Below are 18,396 nucleotides of genomic sequence, written 5' to 3'. Positions count from 1 at the left end.
GGCGTTCATACCAACAATTTTCGATCACAATTGGTCGGAAAAGACTACATTGGAAAATGGTCAAGTGGTTTAACACTAAATTGGCTATAATTAATAAAAAAAGACTGAAGTAGCCTCCGTACATTAGGTTTTAGATTTTCTAGACAATTTTCCTAGTAAATTCCGATCATCATATCCAAAGATGGTGTCCAGCACTCGATCGAGTGAAAAACGAAGAGAAAGAGACGAAAGCAAGTTAAGCACACGTCTAGAAGCTCAGAATATAACAGTGTGTCATTTATTCCTACATTCCTTGCTTAAGCAATATCACTACGAAACCCAAATAAGTGTTGCATAGGTTTGGCCTTGTACACATGAATGCTTCGTTATAATAATTTGCTGGTGAAAATCAAAGGCTATGCTGGCGATGGCATCTGAAATTCTCCACTCAGGAACCTGCTTTTGCTCGAGAGTTTGGTATATCATAGTTGTCTTAGCATCATACACTTCTCGTATTCGGCTACATTGGTGTGTACCGGCTGGCGTAATTGTTTGGACAACATGGATGCATTCAGCAATCGCTCATATTTATTAGCTTCGAGGGGTTTTCCTCATGTTTAAATGGATAGCAAGAGACATTTTGCTTTGGTCCATGGAGCTGGAGGCGGAGCCTGGTGTTGGTACAAGGTGGCGACGTGGCTCAGATCTGCTGGCCATCGTGTCACCGCTAAGGGTGAGCGGTTCCCGGTCCAGTCCGGTCCAACTCAAGAACCGGGAACCGGACCGGGAGGACCGGTTCCCAGTTTCTAGGACCGGGGACCGGACTAGCTAGTCTTGAGACTGTAGACCGGACCGTACCGATGGTCCGGTCTGATTCGGTCCGGTTCCAATGGGATTAATATTAAATATTATTTGTGAACTGAGAACCGATTGTTCCGTTCTTTCCTTTGTAGTTTTGATTTGATCCCATAAGGCCATGAAAAAAATTGGAAATATATATAATATATGAAAAAATTGAACAATCGATTTCAATGGGACTAATATTAAATATTTTTCATATATATATTAAATATTATATATATGAAAATATTAGGAAAATATATATTTATCGGTCCGGTCCGGTCCGATTCCCACTCTAGAACCGGGAACCGGACTGCCCGGAAACCGATTCCACTTTTAGGAACCGGGAACCGGACCGATATTTTCGAGAACCGGACCAAACCGGTCAGTCCGGTCTGGTCCCGGTTTGGGCAGTCCATCTTGCTCACCCTTAGTCACTGCCCTAGATTTGGGCGGCACAAGCATGGAGTCGGAAGGGCCGGACCCAATTCAGACAATACATGACTTTGTGCGACCGTTGACGGAATTGATGGCCTCTCTTCCCCAAGACGAGAACGTAATACTAGTAGGTCACAGCTGTGGATGAGTTTGCATTTCGCTAGCCATGGAGAGCTTCCCCGAGAAAATGGAAGTGGCGGTTTATGTGAAAGCATTCATGCCCAGGCCGAGAACCCCACCGGGACTTCTCTTGCAAGAGGTACGACAGTACTAAGATGTCAAGTAGTTTACGCATTGTCTTATATATAGCTAAAAAATTTCATGACTTGGACCCGTTCATCCATTTCCATAGGTTCAAATTCATCCGTATGTGATGGGGGTTTGTGACAGATTTCGGACACGCCTATCTAATTCGCACTTTAGTGTAATCCTCTCTTGGGGTTTAAGCTTTCCAAAAAAAGACAGCCAATCAATGTGAGCAAGGACTATTTTGAGGGGCTTTATTATCAGGTCTAGTGTGAGATAAAGTCAACACAAGTACAGTTGGACGCCTAGCACGTCTGCCCTTGAGATAATAGCTATAACTTAATTCATGCGCCGTCCGTCTTCTACATTTCCAGTCACATAAGTTTTTCAATTTCCATGAAACAAACAAAGCCTAAATTCATGCATCATCTGTCTTTTACAATCCCAGCGACAGAAATTCTTCATACGTGTTTCTTTGAAACAGTTCTTCAGCGAAAGCAAACTTGAGGCGTTAATCAATGAAAACCAGGATGGCGTGCAGTACGACGATTACATGACCGAGAAGATGTACCAAAACTGTCCACCAGAGGTGAGACTATTGCATCGTAAAGATGTCCTGATTAAAGTGGCCATGCATACTTAAGAGTAGTCTTGTGGCACTTTTCATTAGTCCGTCTAGCGTGGACAGGCAGGTTAGGGATGTTCTGTTTGCATTTTTTTTTATTTTCAAATGGGATTTTTAACCTTTAATTTGACTAATCTCATGCAAATTGGATCGCCCACGGGTATTTGATTAGGCTACACCCATAGAGTGACAGGCTTGAGACCCTCAGCTTACTTTGCAAGGGAGGAGCAGCTCAATACGAAATCGGTTGTATTCAGACCAAGCATTTCATCAATCAATAAATCTCTTAAGGTTAATGCATATTCTCTGCTTGAAGAAAATTGATCGAATTCTATGATTTTTGCTCTCATTTATCTTGATTTCTATGAAGTGCAGAGGTAATTTAGTCAATTTGAGATTGATTAGTCACAAAATTGTCTGCAGCACAAAATGGATATTGAGACCTTTGACTCGTTGAGATTTGGGGTGTGTAATGCTCTTGCTCAATAGGCAAACTCCTTCACATAAGGACTAAAAAAAAGAAATCATTCATGATGCATATTGTGGAACCACATATAATGCAGGACCTGGAATTAGAAAAGATGTTACAAAAACCGGCGAAGATGTTACAAAAACCGGCGAAGATGTTCATGGAGGACCAGGTGAACGAATCCTTTGTCACGGTAGAGAGATTTGGGTCGGTGAGAAGAGTTTTTGTGGTGTGTGGATAAGACAAGGCCATGGACGTGGACTTTCAGAGAAGGATGATCGATCGGAGTCCACCCGAGGCGGTGAAGTTGATTGAAGATGCCGATCACATGGCCATGCTCTCTAAGCCCGATGAGCTTTGTCAATGCTTCGAGGACATTGCTAAGAATTGCTATTGAGGCAGGGAGCACAAACTGAGTTGTATCAATTCGCATATCACACCATTGCTCTTACTGTGCTAATCCTATGAACTGAATAACACGTCCGTATCTCCTAAACTCTCGCATTTGCTTGCAATTGCTTTTCTTAGCTCAATTCTTGATCAGAATAATGTTTGTCCATTCGAGTTGCGGAGAATGATGCTTTTAGAGTTTTCGTGAGTTACAAGAACTTATGGGGAGCGAATTTACGAGAATGCTGAGTTGGATCCAATGTGGCAGCTCACACTAGGCTCTTTTGGCTGAGTCGGCAATACCTCTTGATGGCCTATAATTGGGTATCATGTGTCTAAAGTCCAAAGACTTGTTGCACAAGGAGGCCTCACGTGGGACTCACTTGATATAAAGGAGGACCTGAGCTGAGCTCACATGATCCGGATAAATGGAGTACTCAATCTTATCTTTGCGGGTCTAGCATGTGTACAGGCATCATCATTGGATTTTTGCTATCAGTCAAGTTAATATCGGGACGCAAAATTGGTTATATTTTCCCACGCTCTTGATCGGAGGAAAGTGCCTATGACTGGTAATCTCCCAGGAAGAATGCAAATCACTTCATAGGCATTTTCCTCCGCGGAAGAATGCAAACTTTTTGACCTGACTAATTGATCTCCGTGGAAGAATGCAAATCTCTTCATCTACATGCATTGGGTAAGATTTCACCTATAAGATGCGAGCGTGATCCTTAACGTTATGCTGCATGGAAGGCACTGTTATCTGATCGCGGCATATATCACATATCGTAATAAACGTTAACTTGCTAACCTTTGTTTGGTGTGATTTTTTTTTCTTGGGTCATACCTTTGTGAACTTTCACCGTTGAAATGGAAATTTCTTAGAATAGTCAACATGGTTCCATGGCTATCGGGGCCTAGCAAGATATTTACAAGAGCGACAAAAAAAACAGCTAGAGGAATTTTCCACCATGTGAGCCATCCAGAAAAATTATGCATTTACTTTAAATTTCGTCAAAATTATCATAGGGGCATCAATGCAAATTCTTCCTCCTCCTCCTCCTAAAGCATGAACAACAAACCAAACCAATCATAATTTAAATATAATCACAAAAAATACATGAACAAGTAACAAAGCCAAACCCAAGAAGTCCATACACGGCCAACGAGTCACGGAGCTCTACCTTGCTGCCTGCGGCACCGACACGAAGTCCATAAACGCCGTAACACACGTTACAGTGAGCCGCTGCTGGAGCTCATGGCTTCACTGCGAGAGGGTGATCCTCATGGGGCAAAACTTGGGCAGCTTGAATGCAAATCTGTTCATCTACAGGTTCCCGGAGTATATAGCTGTCGCTGTTTTCTCGCCGGCTCTCATGCTGGACACCGCACATCGGCCGGGAATGTGCTGGTTGAGGTAATCTCTGTTGAGGACGTGTTAGATTCTCAAAATGAAGGCATCGTTCTTGTTTTTTGGTTGAAGTGGGCCTTTCTTTTTATGTCATGGAGATTTTATTTTGTTGAAGTTGGGGATCTACTCACTAAAGGGTCAAAGCCTCAGACTTGCTCCTAGAAGTTCAAGCATGGAGAAGAAAGAAGTGGAGACATATTGGCGGCTTAGACGATCGCAGGTTGTACACCAATACCTGTTGTGTCAGATGTACAAAGGAAAGGGAAAAGCAAAAGGAACTCTAGGCCTTGTGGAGCTTCTCACTTGCGGGTTTCGAATTTGCCTTCTCTTAAACCCAAAGACAGGGCAAACGGACCTCCTTCTTTCTTTGTTGGGCGGCACAAGCATAAAATCAAAAGCGCTGGACCCAATCCAAACAATTCGAGACTTCATAAGACCGCTAATGGAATTGATGCCCTCTCTTCATTGGGATGAGAAGGTAATATTGGTAGGCCACAGCTATGGAGGATTTTGTATTTCGCTAGCCATGGATAGCTTTCCTGAGAAAATCGAAGTGGCAGTTTATGTGGCAGCGTACCTTACATGACCGAGAAGCTGTACCAAAACTGTCCACCAGAGGTGAGACTCGCACATAACTACTCTTCTGATAATAATAGGCAACAAGCAAGTACAGACGATGTATACTGTGGAATCACATATTCAGGACCTGGAATTAGCAAAGTTTATACGTAGACCAGCAAGGATGTTCATGGAGGAATTGGCGGACAAATCCCTCATCGCAGAGGAGAGATATGGGTCGGTGGCAAGAGTTTTCGTTGTGTGCGGAGACGACAAAACCATGCGGGTAGAGTTTCAGAGACAGATTATCGATCAGAATACTCCCAAGGCAGTGAAGCTGATCGGAGATGCCGATCACACGGCCATGCTTTCCAAGCCTCATGAGCTTTGTCAATGCTTTGAGGACATTGCAAAGAACTACGGTTGAGAAACAGAGTACGAAGTGCGTTGGTTCAATTCGCATTTCGCACCATTAACAACCGACCAAATTATTGTTACTATACTGATTGTATGAACTAAATATGACATATTGTATCTCTTAAACTCTTACAATTGCTTACATTTGCTTTTCTTAGCTCAATTCTTGATTTGAATCTTTTCTCTACTTATGTCGATAGACTCGCAAACTATTACGCAGATTCATAACATGCTAAACTGTTCCTTTTTTTTCTGCCAAAACAGAGTAGGAAAATTACAGCAAGAGTCTAAAAGTACTTATGATGATGTATTTGTATTCTAAAACTTTCATATTATGCATTTATGTCCTAAAACTTGTCACAATCTACACTTTAGTCCTTCCGTTAGGTTTTGGTGGACAGCAGATCTATGCGGCATTTTTTTTTTATCAATGGCCACGTATTATAGAAAAACTATAAAAATAAACCACATGACATGTTTTGTTCACTTAAAACTGGCGGGGTTAATGAAAGGACTCCAATATATTTGAGTCACAAGTTTTAGATTTCAAAGTATGAAACCGAAATTTAAGGAATCAAATGTATTTTAAAAAGTTTAGGACTTGCCCCAAACAAAATCCATTGTATGATTGTAATCGAGCGTTCTCAACGCCACCTCCTTCATTTGCTTACACTTGCCTTTTCTTAGAGGTACCAATTCACGCACCGGTCTGCGTTATGATATGGACTTGTTGACCTCTAATGTAGTCAAATTTGTTGTATCAAGATCTTATGGAAAAATTATCTAGGAAGTCCTAAACCTAATGTATGGCAGTCAATTTAATCCTAAACTCTTTAATTTGGCCAAGTCCTAAACCTTTTGACAATTTTTCAATGTCGCACTTTCAGCAATTTTGGCTAAAAATCGCTAACGTAAGAGTCCAGTTAACCATCAACGTCAGTGATTTTGGCTAAAATTAACCGGATGGACTACATTGAAAAATCGTCAAAAGATTTAGAATTAAATTGACCAAATTGAAAGTTTAAGATTGAATGGACCATTGCACAATAGGTTTAGGGCTTTTTGTACAATAATCCCACGATCTTATAAGGGTCCAACAATGGGATGAAACTGACATATACTTAAAGAAAATTCATCATCATTGGTTAGAGAAAATTCTTGAAAGTAGCCTCAACTCAATTTCATGAATAGAGCAAGGTAACTAGTGAAAGTAATATGAGATTATGCCAATTGGAGCTCTAATTAGCTTAATGGGCTGTGTTGGCAGAACCTCCTTCAAGCAAGTCGGCAGACAAGCCTTTATGAGCAGAACGAGAGAGAAGAGTGAATGACTTATAAAGGGTTGCCCCCCCCAAATCGGAAACCGCCCGGATCGGACCAACCGATTTGGTCCGGTTCCCGATTCCTAAAAATGAAACCGATGTCCGGGCAGTCCGGTTCCCGAGAGAACTGTATTGCCTGGACTGGATCAACTACATATACTCTTTTTTTGTGTGATTATATGTAGTCGGCATGGAGAATATAATTTCAATTTTAAAATATATGTGTAGTTGGCATGAGGAACACAATTCGTCATCGCATTGGCTCGAATTACATATTTGTTTTAGTGATTATGTGTAATCGGCATAGGGAACACAATTCTAGTTAAAAAATATATGGTATCAAGCAGTGGGAAATAAAAAAGTGACCGGTTCCATTGAACCGGACCGAGAACCGATCACCAATATTATGTTTATATGAAAGTTAGAAATAATTAATTGCATTTGATTAATGGCAGATCATCCAAATCACCCGACACTAAATATTTAAATGATCTATTGTAGCTGAAGGTGAAAAATACTAATTAAATATGCAAGTGCACAACACTTATTATGAATAGTCTCACCATCTCGAAAAAAATAAGTTGGTGCTTTGACTCTGCTCTTTTCCTCTTACATGTGGAATGTATTTGTATGTGAGGGTAGAGAAGGCGCACTGACAAGATTTTGCCATTAAATCGACGCGAAATCACTCAAGAAATAAACGATGAACAATAAATGACATAAGAGATTTACGTGATTCGGTCCGAGTGTCGGTAACTATTCTATATAGAGAGCCGACAACAAATAATTTACTACAATTGGATAATAGAGTTACAATTGCACACGTACTTGAATGCTTCCCACACTTAAATTACACTTAAGCCCAAATAAATAATTTAATTGGATGTAAAACTCAAGGCTCAAAATTCGCCTGTGTTCGAAAGAACTCTTCATTAAAGTTCTCCGTACGAAGAAAAACTCCACACGCCGCCTAACACCGAGAGCCTCGCTTTTTTCCCTTTTCCCTTGCGGCTATTTTTATATATAATCAAGCTTTGACCAATCAAGAAACAATAATTCGACCAAAAAAGTCAAGTAAGAATACGATCTTCACTTGCCTTCTTTTTTTTTTGTAAAAACAGAGGGAGACATCCTTTTCTATTCCCCCTGTGCTTTAAGAAGACAAAATAGGCAAACCCAAGAATCTCATATAACGGCAAAATAAGAGTCTCTTGTGCACCTTCCGGTGAGCCCAACTAATATGCGGTCAAACTCGACTGTTGATCAATATCTACTTCTCACGACCACAATTGAATTCAAAATGGATATATAGTACATGGACTCAAACTCGAGACATAATTTAACATATATAAAGAGAGCTATGATATTGTCGTGAAGGATATGGGCACACACCCCGTACCTGATAACATGAAATGGAAATTGCATATGGGAATAAGGACCCACTCCAGTGACAATTACATAACCTTACAAAATTAAAATCATTGCATTTAAAAGTAGTATGCAACAGTAATGAACTAACCCTGTGAATTCGCATTATTTGACTTTGACTCTACATCTTCCTCAACTACAGCCACTTAAATTCCTTTGTCCGAGTGTTGACCCTTTTGAAGCGGTTCAACCTTTTCTTTCTCCATGCCGGCGGTCGTTTTTCCTTTTCAAGAATTTAAAAAGCTGGAAAATTCACATAAGGACAAGGGCAGCTGAAGAAAGTAGCGCAGGTTCTCTCCATGATTAACCACTGGGGCTTGCCCAGTGGCCACCCTTCTTATTTGAGAAAGGAGAGATGAGAAGTCTCCCCACCTTCTCAGGAAGGGTTAGGGGTGGGAACATGTAGTTTCAAATGTGGATTTTGACTCTCACGCCCTGTAAGAGGCAAGACAAAAATATGAGAGTGAATTAAAAGTTAGAGTAGGACAGATAAAAAAAAAAGTTCTCTCCATGACACATTGCATGATGGTTTGGGCCAAAAGGAACGGTTCGAGGTCCGAAAAGGATACAAATAGGTGAAGATGTGACTTCGCCAAGAAGACTTAGGATGCGTTTGTTTCACGAAAAATATATAATTTCTAGAAAACACTTTCCAAGAACTAATGAGTTCGTTTTCTGGTGTTTGGTTAAAACCTAAAAAAGACTTTAAAAGTATTTTTAGTTGTTTGGTGAAGAAAATCTCATGGTGAAAATTATCGAAAAATTATATATTTTTTAAATTATTTTTATTTTGGAAAAAGAAAGGCTGGCAATCGGCAGAGGGAGGAAGAAGGAAAAAGAAATGAAAAATAGAAAAAAGAAGAGAAAAGAAAAATATTAACAAATTTAAGATAAACAATTCCGAAAAGTGTTTTCACTTTCATAGATTAGGGAATTCACTTTTCTAATTTATACATGAATATTTTCCTTGACCGAAAAGTGTTTTCAGTTGACTTATCATTTTCGGCTAACCAAACGGGTGAAAGTCCGAAAATCGAATTTCCGGAAAACACTTTTCCTTAAACAAACGCACTGTTAGAGTAGATATTTGGGCCAATTTTTTTATAAGGGATAATGCGCATTGCAAGTCTTAAATTTTATCGTGAAAGTGCAATACTTTTCAAAAAGTGTAATTAAGTCATAAAACTTATCAAATTAATCTAATCAAGTATTCCGTTTATTGCACTTTTAAAAGTTTTAGAACTTGATTGCATTTTAGTAATAAATTTTAAGATTTAATTATATTTTTTAAAAGTTGTAGGACTCAATTGAATTTTCGTGATAAATTTTAAAATTTTTGGTGCATTTATCCCTTTTAAAGAATCGTGAAAATGGTTGATTCGCGATATTTTGATTTGCTGTCTTAACCCCTCCTTTACCACGTGATAAGCACGTTCCAATTATTCCCACAAATACGGACAAGGGGACTTAACTGTATGAAGTGGAAACGTGTTTTTTCTTGCTGTAATGATGAAATGTTATTAGGTAGTGGAATGGTAAACGAAAAGATATCCATCTTGGGGAGCACAAATCTGGCTAAATTGACCATTTACATTTGTTTTCCAAGAATACCCTTTTGTGTGGTTATCTTTCGTTTCATTTAATACAACCTAATATCAAAACTATTGCATGCACAACAGAAATCGATATCTTCACTCGAGGATATCACCAAGAGAGAGCTCAAATTTAAGGCTATTAACATATTTAACTGGACCTATCTTTACTCAAAAAATTAAGTCAATGAGTTACGGATCAGTTAGGATATATATTAACTACTTCACACTATATCAATTCACGAATGTTGGACCTTTTAAATACAACTCACACGTGTATCGCAATAATCCCTCCCTCACGCGTGATCTTGGTGTTAGATTTCCTCCCCTTTTATTCAGGTATCCTGATGTCTCAATCGAATCTACTCCAATCATCACCAACTAGTGCAAACACACCTTTCATCCCCAGTCTCCTCCGTTAACAGCTCCGCACCACACGTATTGTTCAATGTGGATCTTTTCCACCACAAGATACATGTGGATCTCAATAGAAACTCTAACTCATATCTGTAGCAAAGTTTAAATCTCCTTGTCCACATGCATTGGCTAAAAAGGTCACCTATAAGATGGCAAGCGTGACCCTTAAAAATACGTCGGCCGAAAGACACTATAATTTGAACACGGCATCTATGGCATCCAAAATAAACGTTAGCGTGTTAAGTGACAGTTGCTGCGATCTCTCCCCAAAGTAATACCGCTGTGAACTTGCAACGTTGAAATGGAAATTCCGTAGAATAGTCAAACATGGTCCGATTGCCATCGGGGCCCAGCAAGAAATTTTCAAGAGCGACGAAGAAAAAAGCAGGTACAAGAATTTTCCACAATATGATCGATCAAGGAACGTTCGTCATTTATATTCATTTTCTTCAGAATTTTCCTTAGGGCATCATTGTCAATTCCTCCTCCTCCTCCTCCTCCTCCTAAGCACCAACCATCATATAAATACAATCAGAAAAAATACAGGAACTACTAACAGAGCCAAATCCAAGAATATTGAGGTGGGGATCTCAAAGCATGCAACAGTACCATTTCGTACTCGTCCACGGCGCCTGCCACGGCGCGTGGAGCTGGTACAAGCTCAAGCACCGGCTCGAGTCGGCCGGCCACCAGGTCACTGCGCTCGACCTTGCCGCCAGCGGCACCGATGTGAGGTCCATGCACGACGTCTGCACTTTCCATGAGTACTCCGAGCCGCTGCTGGAGCTCCTGGCTTCGCTCGGGCAGGGCGAGAGGGCGATCCTCGTCGGCCACAGCTTGGGCGGCGTGAACTTGGCTCTCGCTGCCGACAGGTTCCCGGAGAAGATCTCAGCAGCTGTTTTCTTGGCGGCTTTCATGCCGGACACCGCACATCGGCCGTCATACGTGTTGGAAGAGGTAATCTCTGCTGAACACGTGTTAGATTCTCAAAATAAAGTCGTCTTTCTTGCTTTTTTGGCTTGGAGTGGGCCTTTCCCTTTCCGTTTTGGAGATTTTATGTTGTTTAAGTTGGGAAATTAATCAAATAATCAACTCGTTTATATCTCTAAATCTGTCGATTTGTTTCGTTGAGGGCATGTTAACATGGACAAGCCCTACATGCATGAGCCCATTTTTAATGGCTTTGTCCTTGTGATGGAAGTATTGTGCAAGGGCTCCGAAGGGAGCGTGGCTAGACACTCAATTCGCCCCTGTGGGAAAGCCTGACAAACCCTTAACAACCATGTTCTTCGGCCCCGACTTCTTGTCATCCAAGCTCTACCATCTGTCTCCTCCTGAGGTACGTATTCACTGCTTCTTTTTCTTTATTTGACAAGTGTATTATATAACTTTGGAGCTTCTTCACCAGGAGCTTTGTGGGCCTCTAGTGGGCCCATCTTAAAAAACCCCATAAACTGAGTTGAGTCATATCATGTAAAGTGAGATGAGACATACTCTGTCGTTATGTCAACATATAGAAGTGAATATGTATCAGTGGCCACCATTTCCACGTGAAAAGGGAGAAGCAGAGAGTTCGAAACATATGATTCAATTGTAAAGACCACTTCTTGTGTCCTTTCATTGAGGAGGGTATCCATTGATGACCCTAGCTGGCATATTATGTCACTGCAGTTTAGAATTATTTTGATATGACCTTATAATTTTGTGAGTTTTATCCATTTGAGATTAAAACCAGTGGAACATAAATGAGTAGCGGATTTTGTGAAGCGAGACAGATTTGGGGTCAATTGTTAAAAATTCTATAGGACTTAGATCAGTTTGGAATTTTGTGCTTGGGAAATCGAATATTGGATACTTGATATGTATAACGATTGAAATGTCATTTGTTTCCTTTACATTTCATAGGTGATTAAGTAAATACACATAATTATTATTTTTATTAGAATTCGTAACGGTTTTCTTGCATTTTATAAGTTGGCCCTTACTCTGTTAAAACCCTCAGCTCCCTCATCCAATTCTTAGGCTATAAAAAGGTGATCGGGTTGCTTAACAATAAAATTCGTGAATGCTAAGACTATTAGAACGATAGCCACCAATTCACACATAACTTTTTTATTTTTATTATAACCATAGATTTTTATGATCGTTACTTTTACATTCTTTCGATTGTATATTTGGGCCCCATAGAATTCTAATTGGAGATTTACGATGCATAAGTTGTGCAACAATATAAATACATTATATTATCTGAAATCAAGAACACCGTAAGTTTGTAGAAAACACCAATACAGTACATGTAGATCTAATTAATGGCCAAGCTTGGATGGATCGAGCCGAATAGCGAGCCTAATATTTCTTATTTAGGGTTTGCCATCGACTTAACTTTATATTTTGAGCAAAATTGATTGGGCCTAGATAGGCTCAACTAGACCTATGCGGGTGGGCCCGAACATAAAAAAGGAAATTGATATACACGTCTAGTTTGTGCTTCGAACCTTGTTAGCTTGAACAAGCCAAGATCAGCCTAACGGGTTATCGATCCCGTGATCAAGTGTAGTGAACTCCAAAACGATATCATGTTGGCGCAATCCCATCAACACCATTTTCCATGGAAATGTTAATTTTTTGAAGGATCTGGAGCTCGGCAAAATCTTGACGAGGCCGGGGTCACTGTTCCTGGAAGACCTGAGCACGTCGAGCAACTTCACCCGCAAGGGGTACGGGTCAACAACACGAGTCTACGTCGTGTGCAGACAAGATCTGGGGATACCCCTGGAGTTCCAACGGTGGATGATCGAGAACGGCGGGGCTGACCACGTCCTGGAGGTGGACGGCGCGGATCACATGGCCATGCTTTCGAAGCCACAGGAGCTTTGCGATTGTCTGTTGGAGATTGGGGCCAACCACGTACGGGCCTAACATTTGCCATGGCGGAGGAGGCTTTGGTTCTGCTCGATCGTTTGTGATTTGATTTTCGCATTCGTGAGTTTGGTTTGTAATTCCTTTTCAGCTGTCGAGTCGATACGAGCATCTGCTGTTGTTTAGTTCGAACTCGCAAGTAAAATCCAAATCAGCAAGAGTCCTTGCCCGACCCAAGCTTTTCAATTCCAACAAATGGGTTTTTCTTGTTTTTTAGCCCTAGTTGCGGACACAGCACATGAATTGTCTCCACACAGTAGTGGACAAAAGTAAAAGATGAACATCAGATAGTGAAAGTTATTTGAGAGAAAGAAATTATGCTTTTTTTTTAATTGAAAAAAAAACAGCAAATCTACAATATAAAAAAGTTTATTAGAGCATACATAATGAGTGTAAGACTATACAAACGGTCTTATCAACATTTAATTTGAATATTTTATCTATCCACTTTCTCACCAGCCATTCAACAGGGGTTTAATTTGAATATTTTATCTATCCACTTTCTCACTAACCATTTGACATAGGGTGGACAAGGCGCTCGTTTCCACACTAGGTCACTCTTTATTTATAAGGTTAATATCACAAAAAACTCCAAACTAGTACACATATAATAGATTTACCAAAAATTAATTTTTTGACGACGAAATATCCTAAGCTGGTACATCCAGAAAAATTTTACCCTCTGCTAGTTTCTGTTAAATCTTACTGTCAAATTTCTAAGTTGGATGACACATTTTAGTTGATGGCTGTACCAGTTTGGGGTTTTATCCTCCGTCTATCATATGTGTACGATTTTGTGATTTTTCGTGATATTAATCCAATTTAACGGAGGGTAAATTTGTCACAAATGTACCAGTTTGATTTTTTTGGTGGTAAAAAAATTAGTTTAAGGCAAATCTATCACAGGTATACCAGTTTGAGGTTTTTCGTGGTATTAACCCTTATTTATAAGTGCAAAAAAGCAAGTATTATATTTAGGCTCCATTTGTTTCGCGGAAAATAAGAGATTTGCAAAATATTTTCCTAAAAATGATCGTATGTATCATTTACAAAAATGAATAGATAAAAAAAAATTACCGCCATTGAATATGTTTAGATATAAATTATTGTTAATAATGAAAATATTTTTCACTGACTTATTTCAAGCGGTGCTAGCGATTACTTTTAGAAAAATATAGTCCAATTCATTCATTTTCCGCGAAACAAATGGAACGAAAAATGGATGATTTGGGAAGCATTTTCTAAAAAATGATCGTTTGTATCGCTTACAAAAATAAATGAACAAAAAATAATTTTCATTGTCCCTTAAAATATTTTGATATAAATTGTTGTCAACCATGAAAATATTTTCTATTGACTAATTATATCAAGTGACCATTTTCAAGAAAATATTTTTTAAATCATTCATTTTTCACAAAACAAATGGAGCCTAATTGTAAGAGTAGCTGTTGATTTTTTGTTTTCATTTCCTCAAGAAGCACAAGGTTTTAATAATTGTGCTTTAGATTAATAAAGGGCATTGTGTCTTGTAATCATCAATCCCTATTTATTGTGGTATGCGAGAAGTTTTCCGTTTTACTTCTTGAATTTTGCTCAAGTCCAATTGCAACAGTGCGGTGTACTGGCTATGTTCATCCATTTCAGCGCATCGATTTGTGCTAGAAGACTCTGCGACGGATTTTTGTTCACGGTTCATTCCCTTGCACATTAAATTGACGGAGAAAGTATCAATTCAGTAGTTCTGAAAGTTTTAAAGCTCTTGAAAGCTCATAATTGTCTTAAAAACATGAATTCGGATAGATGCAAGCAACCCCTTATCCATGTAATTTCTGTAGTAAGATCAAGCAGAGACAAACATGCATACACATTTGGTAGTTGTTACGAGTTACAACCCTTAAACTGCTGCAGACACCTTTATTAATCTATCGATAAATTAGGGGCGATTCAATAAAAATGTATAGTTCACTAGATTATCCAGCATCAGTCCAGATTTTTGTGCCTCGAACTGTTAAAGCAAATGAAGATGAAGCAACAGCGAGTTTGGATTTTTCGTTTTTATTTCCTCAAGAAGCACAAGGTTTTACTAATTGTGGATTAGATCATTAAAGGGCGTTGCGTCTTGTAATCATAAATACCTATTTATTTTGGTCTGCGATTTGCGCTAAGTCCAATTGCAACAGTGCGGTATACTGGCTTTGTTCATCTGTGTCAGCGTAGTGTTCTGTGTCATTAAGACACTGCAAATTTTTGTTCACGGTTCATTCCCTTGCACAATAAATTAATAAATAAAGTATAAAATCGGCAGTTCTGATGGTTTTAAAGCTTTTGAAAGCTCATAATTGGCTTAAAAGCATGAATTCGGATAGATGCAAGTGTCACGGACCGGTTGCTCGGGATTGGACCCGCGTGGCGACTAAGCTTCCTTGGATCATTGGAACGCCTAAGCCAAGCCTTTTCTCGAGGGATCGATCACTCACTGGCTAGCGTAGATCATAGAGAGAGAAAGTCCAGAGAGAGAAGCTCCGTGAGAGAATGAAATTGTATTGCTTCAATTGTAAACACTCATATTTATACTAGAGGGCCTCTCGTTACAACTATTGATCGACTTTCGATCAAATGGTGAATATTGTGTCTCCCCATCTACCAACTACCGACACTTAATGTAGGAAAACTCTAGAACACGGTACATTAACCATATCGCCCGTCCGTAGAAATGTTCCGGAAGTTCTAGAAGATTTGGCCCGTTCTTTCTCGATCCTATATGGCCTTTGGTGCATGGAAAACCTCGGGACCATGACATTTTCCCCCACCTAGTCAAATGACGTCCTCGGCGCTCTGGACTCGGGGTGGATTGTTGATTTCTTAGGATGTTGCTGATTCTTTTGGTTCCGACTGCGCTTTGTCTTTGGCTTCTCGACTTGTCGGATACTCGACTCCTTCTTCGGTTTGGCTATCTCCATTCAAGCGAGGTCAACTGCGCTCTGGACTCGGGGTAGATTGTTTATCTTTGTGTATGCTGTTGTTTCCCTCTATTTCAAACACTTAAGCACACAATCAGCTCACAATTTTAGAAACATCGCCTTAACCTAATCTTTACTTCATACTCATTGTTTTTCCACAAAAAGTATAAAGATCTTGAAACAACCTATTCAAGCCCCCCTCTAGGTTGTATTGTTAGTCATGACAATCGGTATTAGAGTCATGTTGCTCTTTGTTTGAAGTGTATTTCTTCTGAGTACAAAGATCTTCTCTTATGGCTAACTTTGGTGGTTTTCTTATCAATGATGCTCTTGCTCCTAACAAGCCTCCCTACTTTGATGGAAGCGATTACAGCTACTAGAAGAAAAGGATGCAATCCTATATCAATGCAACAGATCTCAACATGTGGGATGTAATCGAACTGGGAGTAGATATACATGCTCTAGCTCTCATTCCAGCTCAGGCTAAAAATGGGGCAGCTACTGCTGCTGCCACCGTTGCTGCAGAAGAAGCTTGATGAAAAAAGTACCACTCGTAATGCTAAAGCTAGACACTTGCTATACTGTTCACTATCTTTATATGAATTAGCAGAATTTCTTGTGTCACGGCTAAAGACAACTAGGATTAACTTCAGCTAACATTTGAAGGAACTGATAGAGTGAAGAAGACAAAGATGAACATCCTTCTCGGACAGTATGAGCTTTTCAAGATGAAATCAGATGAAACTGAAGCACAAATGTTCACTAGATTCACAAAAATAGTGAATGGGCTATCTCACCAAGGAAAACTCTTCACCGATGAAGAAAAGGTAAACAAGCTGCTGAGAGCATTGCCAAATGAGTGGAACAACATAAAAACCTTAGTATGCGAAACCATAAGGATTCAACCGATCTCGATGAATGAGTTGATAGGAACATTTATGTTCTATGAAGTAGAACAACAAAATGAAGAAAATTCAAAAGGTAAGAAATTTATTGCATTTAAAGCTAACAATGATGATACGGGTGATCAAATATCGTTAAAAGATGAAGGAGATGATGAAGACATGGCCCTTTTCACCTAAGATTCAACAGTCTCATGAAGAAAGAAGGAAACTTCAAAGGGAAACGTCAAATGAAGTTCCCAGAGGAAAAGAGGCCATACAAAAGTAAGGAAGATTTCAAAAGTAAGGAACTTATTTGTTATGAATGTAAAAAATGAGGTCACATAAAGCCAGATTGTCCATTGCTCAAAAGGAAGAAAGATAAATAAGAAAAGCGGAACATAAATAAAAGCTTAGTCATGGAGTGACACTGAATGTGAATCCAATGATGGAGAGGAAGCGAATCTTTGTCTAATGGCCGACTCCGACCATGAAGAAGAAAATGAGGTAAACAATTTGGAACGAACTTTTGAAGAGATGCGGGAATTTTTGAAAGAAAATTTGAAGAACACAAAAAAGTTTAAAAAAGGGTTTTAGTTTTACAGAAAGAAGTTCTTGAACTCACTTCCAAAAACCTTAATTACAAAAGTACTATTGAAAACTTGAAAAAGGAAAACAACCGCCAAATGAGCGAAGTCAAACTTTCTCAAGCTAAAAATAGTACTCACAAAGAAGATATTTAAAAATTAAGCATCAAATTTCATCTTGGTTCAAAAACCTTAAAACACATTCTTATAATACAGATTCCTCACCACAACAAATGTGATTTAGAACATGAGAAAAATGATACTGAGAAGAATACTTTCCCAAATACCAAAGAAAGATTGAAATGAAAACCTCATGTACATCTTTATAAGAACCATTATACAAAGCATTTCACAAGATCTACTAGCAAGCAATTTTCAGATTGCTCGATTTGCAATGAATTTGGTCACTTCAAGTTAGAATGTCCAAACAAGCAAATGAATCCCAAAAAAGATTCACTGGAAATTTGATGAGGATTCCAAATCTAATAAGAAAGGACCCAAGTTTATGTGGGTACGAAAGAAAAGACGAGAATCTCTTTTGGTGTAGGTGATCTTGAAGAAAAACAAATGGTATCTAGACGATGGATGCTCTTGACACACGACTATAGACAGCTCCAAATTTATAAGTTGTACCGCTATAAATGGAGGCACTGTTACCTTTGGAGGAAAAGACAAAGGAAGGATTGTTGGCAAAGGAAACATCAAGTTAGGAAATCTAATTATTGAAAATGTCTCTCTTGTCAAAGGTTTAAATCACAACCTAGTAAGTATAAGTCAGCTATGCAACAAAAGCTACAAAGTCAGTTTTAAAGAAGGTAAGTGTAGTGAGTTGAGCCAAGACAAGTCACAATCCTTTAAAAGTTAAAGGTATGGTAACATCTACTTGCTTAACGTAAATTTTGATGATGTTAAATGCC

General features: G+C 39.2%; 2 protein-coding genes and 1 pseudogene across 2 annotated transcripts; all 3 read left to right on the top strand.

Annotated features, from left to right (window-relative positions):
* The first annotated feature begins 600 nt into the window (after positions 1–600).
* Positions 601–2,994, top strand: LOC115686159 (methylesterase 10-like; annotated as a pseudogene).
* A 1,018-nt stretch (positions 2,995–4,012) lies between these two features.
* LOC130138803 (polyneuridine-aldehyde esterase-like) lies at positions 4,013–5,508 on the top strand. The gene is made up of 3 exons (XM_056313938.1): positions 4,013–4,404; positions 4,514–4,979; positions 5,022–5,508. The coding sequence occupies exons 1-3, from the start codon at positions 4,246–4,248 to the stop codon at positions 5,381–5,383; spliced, it is 987 nt and encodes a 328-aa protein (XP_056169913.1). The 5' UTR covers positions 4,013–4,245; the 3' UTR covers positions 5,384–5,508.
* Positions 5,509–10,642: 5,134 nt separating this feature from the next.
* On the top strand, positions 10,643–13,223 carry LOC115683873 (salicylic acid-binding protein 2-like). The gene is made up of 3 exons (XM_030608515.2): positions 10,643–11,089; positions 11,334–11,471; positions 12,764–13,223. The coding sequence occupies exons 1-3, from the start codon at positions 10,730–10,732 to the stop codon at positions 13,049–13,051; spliced, it is 786 nt and encodes a 261-aa protein (XP_030464375.1). The 5' UTR covers positions 10,643–10,729; the 3' UTR covers positions 13,052–13,223.
* The last annotated feature ends 5,173 nt before the right edge of the window (positions 13,224–18,396 follow it).

Source organism: Syzygium oleosum, unplaced genomic scaffold (assembly GCF_021117445.2).
Source record: "Syzygium oleosum isolate NSW1041296 unplaced genomic scaffold, Sole_v2.1 Sole_v2.08, whole genome shotgun sequence".
Classification (NCBI taxonomy): domain Eukaryota; kingdom Viridiplantae; phylum Streptophyta; class Magnoliopsida; order Myrtales; family Myrtaceae; genus Syzygium; species Syzygium oleosum.
The sequence above is the reverse complement of the archived record's forward strand: the minus strand, read 5'-3'. Positions and strand labels throughout refer to the sequence as shown.